Below are 12,370 nucleotides of genomic sequence, written 5' to 3'. Positions count from 1 at the left end.
CGAACATTTCCATTTCATCCATCACATGTATTTATCTATACTCTTCTGCATGTTTCGGCCTGGCAACTTTAATCTTTAACTTCGTCATCCGTCAGTCCTGCAGTACAGGTCGATCTCTTCTTTTCTTTTGTTTAAAATAAACAGAAAGCTGCATTTTGTAGCCTGCAAACGCTGAACTACTCCAGATCCTGAAACGAGGATTACATTGGAACTATTCTGTCCTCTCTACTGGTTTCAAGAACAAAAACACAAACACAAACACAAACACACACATACATAACACGTATTTATTCCCAAATTCTTATTTTCTCGTCTTTAACTACAGATAATAAACCCTGCACCTGGAAACATGCTCACCAGTACTGTTTGGACCAGCGACAGATCGAGTATTTTTTGGCCCCGATCCAGATCAGAGTCCTTGTGCAGCAGAGAGCACTTGACCCCGACATCAAAGTTTCATTCTGGCCTAATCAAGTCACTCACTGTATTAACATTAATTAGCGGCAGCTGATATGACCTGCTGCCGGGGAGGTTTGTCAGCGCCGGGTAAAAAATGAGAAGCTGTGAGCTGAAGGTTTCATACGACGCTCTTTGCTAATGATGATCAGCCTCTGAAGTCAAAGTCAAACTCGGTGTCTGAACTCAAAGCATCCGAGAGCAGCACTGCAACTACAGCAGGCTGAGCTGGACAGAAAGGACCCCGCACAAAGGGTCGTGACTGTAGGTGTTATGATTTGGTAATATCGCCCTGAATAACCTCGATTCCACACAGTTTTGTTTTGTCTCTGTAGTCACAGTCGTACGGCCCGAGTGTTCATTGAAAGGGAAAGCTTTCATTTGTTTACAGATGGATAAGTGCCTCGGGTGAAATTCGAGAGAAGCTAATTTTCTCAGTTTTATATGCAAGTGGAGCATGATGACAGTGAACAGGACCGATAATGCACGGCGACGAGAAATTAACTACTGTACTGCCAGTTTTGAGGAATACTAGCGCCATGCGTGCTCCGACACGCCCGTCTCTTTTCTGTCAAATCAAATATCTCACATCTTTCAAGCCTCAGCACAAATTTTCACTTTTATTCTCCAGCTCTCAGGTACTGTTGCTATCTGGCGTCTGGATGTGCCCACACAGCGCTGGCAGCAACATGTTCACTATTTAACTGACTTCATACGATACTTTAATCAACTCTAGCTGTTATAAAAGCACCGGGCCTCTTTATACAGACATCAGCTCCTCTCATCGCCTTAATGACAATGATCTTGTTTGCCAGCGTTGAGCAGACGTCTGCTGTATCTCCTGCATATCTGCCTCGTGCTTTCACTCCCGACCCTGTACGCTCATTATCAGCCCTCGCTGTTTGTTAAGCATGGATGAACGCAGTCACTGCGGCAGCCTCCTGGAACTTCACCTATTAACACTTCTCCTGTCAGTCATGGCTCACACTTTTTTTTTGTTTACACTAACAACAGTGTCAATGTCGACTCATTTGCATGAAGAGAAAATCGAGTTCACACTTTTAATTAATTAATTGGGTAAAGTTTGGAGGAGTTAGTCGACAAAAACTGATTAAAAAGTTGGTGGATCATCTCTTCCTCTGCTAAGTTAACTTGTATTTTGTGTATTTTATGTTTTTTAACTTATGTGTGTCAACTGAAGTGTTTTAATGGACCTTGCATCACACAAAAATTCAATCGTTTGAGAAATGCGAGATAAACAAACAGCAAAAACAAAAACGGTACAAAGACAGTTTAGCCATTTTGTACTTTCTTGAATTTTACCACAGGCGAGCTGAGCAGTTTACACCATCTGGTCCACAGAAGCCTTTCTTTGACACCAGGCAACTTCACCACCCGTCCATCAATCATTCAAGCCCCACACACATGCAATCCAGGGGAGATGCGTGCAGAGCTCGCACACACGGATACAAATGTGCTTGCTAATCTATTTCACTTAATCCAACGCACACGCTCGCTTACAAACCGACTCAGAGCTGGTTTGAGCAATGACATCCACAGAGAGACTGACAAGCGTGCAAGCTAACACACGTGCACACACACACACACACACTTTCAGAAAACACACAAAACAAACGCCCACTAAAAAAAGAATCAATCACTGGCAGTGCGCCTGCAGCAACAAATTGTCCAGGGGCCATTTTTCCATCTCTGTCTCTCTCTCTCCCTGACATTTTCCCAGACATTAAAAGCCACCGAGTCTTGACAGCAACTGAGACCTGATGACACAATTAGCCCATATTCTGTGTTGACAAAACCTGGCAGGTTAGACCACAGAGTCTACCGCGAAAACACGCTGACAGAAGACAAATTTAAATGCGACTTCGTAGCACTGCTCCTATTTGTGTGATTGATTAGAATGTTTACTGATATTCATGATATAATACTTAACGGCAATACCGGTCTTGAAGAAAGCCTGACATCAGACTGAGATCCACCTCTGAACGCACGAAAACCTCAACCAGCGAGGAAATGCTACAATCAGTCGCAATTAGAGTCAGACAAGCCAAAGGGAATAAGTTGTGTCAATCTTACCTATTGTGCGTGGTATCATGCCTTGGCGTGGCATCAGGTTGTCATCGAGGCCCTCCAGGCCGCCGTACAAGGAGTGGGAGATTCGGCGCTCGTGGTCGTCCAGGTGGGTGTTCATGGTCTGAGGTCCCAGCGGGCTCCCTGGTGCCTCCTAAATGAAAAGGACGGTGAGATTAGAATAGTTTTTTCTATTCTCTTAACAGTGTTTTGTGCTCTAAACAGTTAACATAAGCTCACTTTTATTATATCTGTTTTGACCCTTTGAACCACTCGTGACATCTACAAGAAGCCACAGCCCTTTGGGTTGATAGTCCATTGTACATGAGTAGAAGACTATTGATTAACGTGCTATACCGCTTGTCACACCTACAGACTAGTCCAAGCTGCAGCAGTATCATTGATCTACACACAAACACGAGGCTGTAAGAGCAACAGTTGTGTTAATGCTAAACAACAGTGAGAGAATGAGGCAGCAGGGAACTCGCCGTGCAGACATTTCCTAAACAGTAATGGATGGACACAGGAGCAGCTATCCATGCTAATGCTAGCAGTGTGATAAGCAGGATAAATGAGCATGGATTTCCAATAGGCTGTTAAGCCACAGGCTGTTAGCGAGCTAGTGTTCCCCCGCGGGGGGATGGTTAGCTTGCTAGCATCTTGACATTTCCCTCAGGACCAACGATGACACTCTCTTGTTTGCTGGACAAATAGGCCATTTGCTGGCCCTGTCACCCATAAACACACATCCACGGCCTTTCGATGTTTGTGTGTTTGCTTGTGTGTGTGTGTGTGTGTGTGCGTGTGTCTTCGCCCTCATTGTTTGTCCATTGGAGAGTTGACTGTATTGATTTGCTGTGGTTTGTGTTCAAGGTGATGACAGCTCTTGCCATAAAGATAGCCATCATCGCAGCATCATGTGCGAGCGATAACACCATCACACTCGGGTTAATACTGGAGCTAAATTATCCCCGATCAATGACCATAACTAGCTAGGCAGGGATTCGATTTTGGCAGAAGGTCTTTGCCCAATGATCCTTTCACAGCTCGCTAAATGGTCGAGGCGCTGTAATGGCCATCGCTGGACAGATCCTGAAGTAAACAAACAAGTGCAGTTTACAGGAGAATACATGTGTGGGTACATTAGGCGGCTGGCTACTGTCAAGTGTAATGAGGCAGCTTGTTTAAAATCTCCAGAGTAGAAATATTTTTACTTCCCAAACAACCACAAATGGTGGTGGAAGATCTGTATCGATAATATAATGCATCTAATTTTAAATTCATATATTGTTGGATATATTTCTGTAACAATTAAGAAGTTCCCCTCTTAAGGGTAGAAATAGAAAGGCGTGTAAAATGGGTTAACTCCACTGAGGTGAGTACAGTACTTAAGTAAAAGTATGTAGTTAACGGTCCTCAAGCAACAGCTCTAATGGGGCTGATGAAAAGTTTTAATCAGACCAACATTTCAACTAAAAATGTGGCAGTAAACGTACTAAAAATTCAGATTTCACTGGATTCTATCATCAACTGCATGTGAATAAATTCCTTATTTTAACTTAATTACTGGACAAATTAAATGGTTTGAATCAGAGCAAACAGAACCGATCGAACCTGCACACGGATACGACAAATCTTGCATGGAAAGAAACTAATCTCTGAGGTCGCCATATGGTGCTGTGACTGTTGGCATGCACACGCTCTCGACTTTAAATGAGATAGTTAATGAATTGGCCGGCTGAGGGGGCTGAGGTGAAACGCCTCGGTAATAGCCGAGGGGATTCGCCATACTGAGAGCCCATCGACAAATCACACCGCAGCTCATTGCATATTCAGGTTGATAATTGAGCTCCGGGAAGGTCTCGATCCCACCGGGTGCCAATGGTGATGAGGAAGTCAGCTGCTCTGAGGTTCGGTGCGTTTCTATGGGGATGGAGGGGAGGAACAGCAGCAGTTGGTCTTGTGATTTATGCAACGGCAAACATTTGAGATTGATTTGAGATTGGCTGTCAGGGGAAGGAAACACGGGGAAGAAAGTAAATACAGGATTATTTGATCCCATATGTCAGTATAGGAATGACAATATGTCAAAATGAGCCACGGCTTTTCATCCTACAGTAATCAGGAAGGATTTGATTTAAACTAATACTTGATGGACAGCTGGTTACGAGGTATTAATCTATAGTGAGTGTATAGCGGCGGTTCTCCAGCTGAGGAGCGGCCCCTGCATAGATCCACTGCAGGTTTGGCCGTGGATGACTGGGGGAAACTATGTTGAGAAACTAAGTTGAGTGGACGGGATTTATGTAAAGGAGATGAACCATCAAGGGATTGCTGATGCTCTCTTGCTGACCTTTTCAGAACTATTTATTTCATCCAACAAGGAGGTCGTGTGTTTGCCTGTTTTTGCTTTGTTTTGTTGGTTTGTCAGCAGGATCACACAAAAACTACCAGACAGATTTCCTTGAAACTTGCGTGGAGGATGAGTCTCGGCCCAGAATAGACCCCACTGTGTTAATTTATGTGAATCTCTCAGGGGATAATGCACGGATCATGATTAAAAAACCCAGATGTTTTAAGGTGGCTGGTATCTGAGTGAGTACAATTTCATGAGCATCAAAAAAAAAAAACATTTGGATCTAGCTGATTTAAATGTTTTATTTGATTTTGGATTAAGCTTGATTGAATTAAAGGTGACTGTTGGGTCTTGGCGGAGGTATGCACTCTACTGCGAGCCATTCTAGTTTCCAATGCATTGTGCCACCAAGATCAGGGATGTCTGCATACTTTTGGACATATATGGTAATTGCAGATAACATACACACAACACAGATAATAACAATATAGAAATACTTCACAGAACAGATATTGTAGATTTCTTTCCTTAAAATAAAAGGAATAAAGTAATATTAATGACCACTTCACCAAAATTCAATTTGGATCCTTTTTAATTGGTCCCTATCATTATTAATGATTGATACAAATCGTGGGGTGGAAGTAATGAACTTCTTGGCTTCTGAAGGGGCCACGCCAGAGAAAGTTTGCGAACCCCTGCTCCGGGGGGGCTTTCTAAATCAGCTCTGAGCAGTCTCTTTGACTACGAGTGTATTAAATTGTTGTTTTCCTCCTCTCTGAGTGGCTTGGACACTATTTCTTATAAATAGCCAGACACTTGGACGGCCTCAGGCCATGCCTCCAGCTCTGCATGTGAAGCAGAGATTGACAAGACTCCCAGCGCTCAAATTTTATTCATCCACCATGCCGTCTGTGAAGTCTCACTGCCTTGACATGGCCGCACTTGAACACATGCACGCGGGGTCTCTGTTTGCACGCCAACACACAGAGAGATCCTTGAAAATAAATGCATACATGCATAAGCAGGATGTACAAAAGCAACAACTGCACACTCGTAACACACAGACACAAAGACGCGTGCATGTACACACAAACACAAAACACACCTCCAGGCTTAGCCTCTGCTTTCAATTACCAGACAGACCGAGGGGAAATCAAAAACTTTGACACACCGGGTTGGAAAAGGAGAGCAGGGGAGCCGGGGCGGTGCCAGAGGCGCACGCGTGCACGCAGACGCGCAAGCCCATACGCAGACACACGGCAGCGGTGAACACAGACTCAGCCTCGGCTTTCAAGCAGGCGACAGGCCAAGGTGTACAGAGAATGTAAAAACATGACATCGAGGGGAGGGAAAGAAAAGTTGTGTAGCTCCGATCGCAGCCATGTTTTTATATTAAAAAAAAAATAATTCTCCGGCTGCCTCGAGGGAGGTGATCGTGTGTGGGAGGGGTCGGTGAACTGCTGTGACCTAACTACTTACTTTTATGTCATGGGACGATTCATTGCTGCTCATGAGGGTATTTCCCAGTGGTTTGCTTTGGGTTGTGTTACATCCATTTATCACAGAACAGGTTCTTATTGAAGTGGTGCTCCATGTCCACACAAGTGTCTTCATTTAGGGCGGCGGTGTCAGATGAGTTCACTTTTGTTATCATCGGGGGGGAATAAACCATATAACTGTAGCTGCGACCACTTTGATCCACAATAGGATTACAAATCAAGCTAAATCTTGATAATTTGATCTAAGTTATCAAATTAAATATGACTCAGCTGCAACGGGAAAGTTAAAATAGACTTTCAAATTCATTTATCTTAAAATGTCAAGCAGACAGAAAACATTTTCTGTCTGTTTTTTTTCTCTTTGAACGTTAACCAACTGGTGAGGAAATATCTGAGCAGTAACCGAATAAAAGCAATCAGCCCATTTACTCAGTAACAGCTGTTGACGTGCCCACCAGTTTCTCCACTGGTCACATTACAGTGCCGCTGCTCCGAGGTGCGAACGTGTGAAACGCGAGTGTGCAGCAGGGCCGCTGCAAAAGGTCAAACGTGCTCGGTCCGAGTAAATAAAAGAACGGATCATTTATTTAAGTTTATACTGACCTTATTAAACATATGAATACATTTTGATATGTGGCTTTCACCAGTACAATACCAGTCACTTCAGCATGGGTTTTATTTTAACAATAGTGTTGATGTTTCCCTTTTTTCTGACACCTTTACAATGTAGTCCATTAGGCAGAGCTCGAAGTTCTGCAACACGGTTTTCTCGTCATGCAGAGTCCAATTAAGACATTATTCAGCCTAAGAGGGAAAAAACGGCTTTAATGGCGCTCACCTTTTAAGAGAATGAATCTAATTATTGTTGATGTATTGCATTCATACTGTAGTATTAATATTCATCACCATCTTTATATCCACAGTTTTATCCCTGCTCAGTTGACGCACTGTCTCAGTTCAATCAGTCTTTCACCGGGTTTCTTTACCTCGTTCCTTTTTGCTACCCGTCTGGCCACAATGAGCTGGATCATCCCACGTTTGTTGCCTTCTGTGGACATGGACTTGCGTAGCGTCTCCATGGCGTCCTGGTTGGTTTTGCCCAGTAGCGACTCTCCGTTGACGGCGATCAACTGGTCGTTCACTCGAAGGCGCCCGTCCTGTCGGTGGACAAGAAATCACAAAGTTCAGATTATAATTTTATTTGTCTACCAGACAGAAAAATCCTGTGCGGTAGATGAAAGCAGTCATCTCCAACTTAACAATAAACCTTTATCTAATCAGAGTAACAATCTCACTCACAGAGTGGATCCTGTTTCAAGCCCTGATCTAATCTCTAACAGAGAAGTGTGCTTCTAAGTGCATTATGATGTTCTGTCAACACAAGCTTGTTTGTGTTTAAACAGGCTTGTGTTCAAGTTGAAAGACTATTGAAATTGACGGCTGCACAGGACGACAGATAGCAACAGAAAATAGGGCATTTTGTGTTGATAGATTTTATGACAGATTAAGCTTCTCTCGATACTTACTGAGGCACAGAAAAGTCATTTCACATCCCTTCAAAGGCATGTGAAGGGATTTAAAACAGATGATTGTGATGCACAAAACTCAGTTTGTTGCAAGTCATCTCTATTTTATATTATCATTTTCTCAGAGACTGTCTGCAGATAGTAGAATTAGATTTCATGCCTTAATCCATAAACACACTCAAGGTAATGGTGCATTTCATCTGGTCGAAGTCCAGGATAGTGTCAGAGAGCGAGAAGTGGACGAATGAAACTTAACTTGAATAAAACTTGAAATCAGGATTTTGTTTGTGAACTTTTGTGCCTGAGTCGAGTCGGATAGATTTTAATCAGCAGTGGTGGTTGTTTAATGTGTTTAAAGCTAAGCGAGTTTCCCTGCGTGTGTGTTTATTCTCCCCAAACAGCCAGATTACTTTATTGTGCATTAGCCACTAGCAAGCGAGCAATGTATGTTTTGCGTTAGGGGAAACTGCTTTAATGACTTCTGTGCTTGAAAGTTTCCACATATTTTTGGGAATATTTTAAACACCTAAAACATTTAACTAACCCATTTTTTGGTGGATGCCACTCTGTAAGAATAAGATACCTAAAAATCTAAACTTTTCCCTAATTAATACAACTCAAAACAGGAATTAAATCATCTCGCCTGTAGCGGCTAGCTAACTGAAAAAAGGTCTCTTAGAAGAATAAATGCCAACACCTTTCCTACAGTATATTCTACAGACAGATAACAGAGGGTATCATACCTTGCAGGCTGCTCCCCCGTTAATGATGGATTTGACGAAGATGCCCAGGTCAGCGTGGTTCTCCTTGGAGCGGTTCCCTTTGACGCTGACGCCCAGCCCGGCTGAACCCGAGTCGCTGAGGGGGATCTCAAACGTCAGGAACTCTCTGGTCCCGTCTGGAGTCAGGACCAAATCATCCTCCTCTGTCTTCTTCAGGAGATGGAGAGCAAGAAAGAGAAAAAGTGACATACTTAGATTCTAGACGTCCCAAAATAACATGAAACATAAACATAGTTAGTAACGCAATCAGCACCAGCAGCAGAACAGAACCTCCACAGGCCTCAAAGATTACAGTTCACATTTAAATGCTCATACACCATAATGCATTTTTAATCATACAAAGCAAAAGCATTCCTGTATTTATTCCAGCCCTGAAGCAATAAACAGCCTTCAGGCCTCGCTATGCGTTCACTGTGTTGCTGCGGGTTAGCCAATGGGCCAAAGTTAAAAGGACATTCATTTGGCTACTCGAGGTTAATGAAAAGCACTTGCAATATAAATTGCAGCCGGGCAGATAGCAGGGAGGTAAATCAGAGTGCAAGCTCATTAGCTACATCAGATTTATTAGTGTTAAACAGAGCAGCGGTCCTAAGTGTTAAATCAGGTACTTAGTATAAGCAGACAGCGACTTATCTTGTATAATCAAGGCACAATGTTCTGGTTGATTACTTCTAAAGAACGTAGGTGCAAAACTTTTAGAGAGAATCAGTGTCAGACTAGAAAAGGATGTTTTATCAGAATCAGGGTGTGATGTTTGGGTGAATCAGTCGAGCGAAGCAGGTTGTTGATGAAGATTGAGATTGCGAAGATCAAAAGTAATTCATTAATACGTGAAGCTCCTAATCTACATATGAAACAGATACAGCCTGTGTTGGTTTAAGTCTGATGTGTGTCGCCTGAAGCTGGTTTTCATCAAAACTTCTTAAACTCGCCGTCTCCAGCACAGGAAGCATTTCAATTACAGGGGAAGACCAAACCCAGCTCAACCCATCAGAAAAAACTACAACACAAAGCCTGTTTCAGGTCCATCAATCAGAATTAATCTATTAATTATATTAATATTAATTATTCAAATTGCATGTGTCCAACCAGTAGTCCAAAACCCAAAGGCTTTTCATTTACTGCCATAACTGACAAAGAAGAGCAGCAAATCCTCACATTAAAGAAGCTGCCTGGAACCAGTAAATGTTTCATATTTCTGCATTAAAAACGAGTGGGACAATTAATTGATTTTTTTTTTACCAACTAATCAATTGATCGACAAATTGTTGCTGTTCTATGTAAAAGCATCCGAGCCAGAAGGCCTGGAACAACACAAAGTGTCAGATGTCTTTCATTAAGCCGGGAAAACAAACAACTTGTTGCTTCATAATAATTAGTCTCATTCCACATTTGTACATCTCTCATCACATGTAGCTGGTAATGTGACTTATATCTGGTGCTTAAACTGAAAATGATTTGAAAAGTACTAACACAACCAATTCATTTAACAACACACACAAGAGAAGTACAGAAAATGTAGCCCAGAAAAGAAATGTTTAACTTTTGAAAGCCTCACATTTCATATTCCCTCAGTAATATCCATACAAATGATCACAAACCAGACTTATTTCTACTTATTGTGCAGCAGTGATGAATTAACTACTGCTGCCTGACTGTAACGTGTCAATGAAACAAACATCGGTATGGCTTGTAGTTGGATTAAGAAGTCTTCTTATATTAAATGTATTTTTCTCTCAGTAAAGTTGGCAAACATTCCCGACTATCACACGTCTAACCTCAACTTTCGCTCCCATCGTTCTGATGTTCAGCTTCAGTCCGATTCCTAAACTTGTTTCGGCCCAACAGAGTAAAAATCTGTTTGAATATTTGTCTTTACAGGAGTAAAAACGTCCTCACTCAGAGGAGTTGTTAATAGGATTCAGAGAGAAGCACGCACGCTACCTATAAAGCACAAATCCGACACGCCGTGCACCTGTATCGTGATGCCAAGTGCGTCAAACAGGCGGTAAACTTCCCCGTAACCCTGCATGAACACAGCAGCCTAATTGACATGCTGAGTGCTCTCTCTCTTCCCCTCCACAACAGGTGCTCCTCTCTCGCTCTTTTCTCTATATTCATTCTCCCTCTCTCTCTCTCTCTCCCTCTCTCTCTCTCTTCCAGCTCAACAATAAAAAGCTATTCTCTCTCGCTTGTTATTTGACAGCTGTCCTCTGAATAGATGGGTGCGTGCACGCTCACGCCTGGCAATTATTGTGCACGCCTAATGAATTCAATCATCGGGCTCGGTGTCAGCATGTCATTAGCTCCCTTTGTTTGCTGGGAGAGAGATGGAATTGCTCTGGGTTGGAACGGAGAGGAGGGGGGGAGAAAGAGGGATGGAGGGAGAGGCAAAGAGGGGGAAAGGGGAGACGGGCAAAAAAAAACGCGGATGTATGGAGAGAGATGGGAAAGGGAGGGAACAGAAGGAAGGAAGTAAGGAGGGAGATAAAGGAATAGAAAAGCCTGAAGAGCACTGTAAGGATGTCTGCGTGCTTCACAAAGACAAATGAACGCTACCTGGAATGCACAGCACAAAAGACAACAGGAATTTAATTATTTTGGAGCCTCGAGTCCGATTCATTCTGCCTGGAATTTAATTTAAGGCTAATTAAAAAGTGACTAACAACGGCGTAATCCTCTTATGCTGCGAGTGGTCAGAATAAGAAATAGAAAAACAGGAAATTAATGATTTCAACTGAAAAAAAAAAGAAAAGATCAGTAAAGCAGATGTGATGTCATTCCAGGGCTACAAATAAGACATCTACTGAGTGATACAAGATGAAGAATGCTGCTAATGAAGCTAAAGGATTTATCTCTGTTACATTTTAATCCTGATTTGAAATGTTTCTCTATTTTTTCAAATTCCACCCCCCAATAATTACATCATTACCAATGAACAAGTTTAAATAGTGGAACAAAAAAACACTCTATGGAGTCATTTTGCTGTTAAAAACAAAAAACAACAGGTCAGTTTTTAGGACTAGCACGTGGCAGTTAGCTTGATAGCATGACTGACGGTTAGCGAATAGCAAGCAATAGTCAAACTATTGTGGGAAGTGAAACTTCCTGTCTTTTTTTTTATTATAACGCAGGTCTAGATGCTACATAAATACTGTGAAAGTATCACCAGCAGGACAGTTCAGTAATCAAAGCTGTAAACTAGCTTAGCTTGTCCGGTCAGACCATGATGTAAACGTTAGCTCAAGTGAAGAGTTGACAATCGGATCATTAGCGATAGTAAATTGGTCAGACGTGACCTACCAGAGGTTTCACTATCGTCTGGCAACTGTACCAAGTTCTGGGTTAGTTAAACAGCTGTATCACTAACGCTAAACTTGAGGAAAACATGAACATTTTTTAGTGGAAAAACTAGCTAAGTTTAATTAAACATATTTCTAGGCTACATTGCGATGCACGATATACATCTCGGTATCTGGAATCTCTCTAACAGCGCTTCATAAATGCTAGGACTGGGTGACAAGATCAAAAACCATGACACTGATATGTTGCTCAGCCCTATTTTCAATGTAAGTGTGTGATTTTGCTGAAGAAAGGTTACCTTGTTCCAGCCCATACAGACAACCACAACAGGCTGGAGATTAATTTACAGAGATGAATCAC

General features: G+C 42.3%; 1 protein-coding gene across 8 annotated transcripts in view; it reads right to left on the bottom strand.

Moving 5' to 3' along the window:
• The window catches only part of pard3ab (par-3 family cell polarity regulator alpha, b), a 248,697-nt gene that overhangs the window by 93,529 nt on the left and 142,798 nt on the right, over window positions 1–12,370 (bottom strand). For 6 of the 8 annotated variants that reach the window (XM_084369105.1, XM_084369111.1, XM_084369108.1 and 3 more), the window contains 3 exons: window positions 8,669–8,857; window positions 7,386–7,556; window positions 2,551–2,698 (listed from right to left, as the gene is read on the bottom strand). In XM_084369105.1, the coding sequence (XP_084225231.1) occupies window positions 2,551–2,698; window positions 7,386–7,556; window positions 8,669–8,857 (508 nt within the window). The remainder of the gene's footprint in view (window positions 1–2,550; window positions 2,699–7,385; window positions 7,557–8,668; window positions 8,858–12,370) is intronic. The other 2 variants (XM_084369106.1, XM_084369109.1) reach the window with 1 other exon arrangement.

Source organism: Pagrus pagrus, assembly GCF_965226575.1.
Source record: "Pagrus pagrus genome assembly, chromosome: 12".
Classification (NCBI taxonomy): Eukaryota; Metazoa; Chordata; class Actinopteri; order Spariformes; family Sparidae; genus Pagrus; species Pagrus pagrus.
The sequence above is the reverse complement of the archived record's forward strand: the minus strand, read 5'-3'. Positions and strand labels throughout refer to the sequence as shown.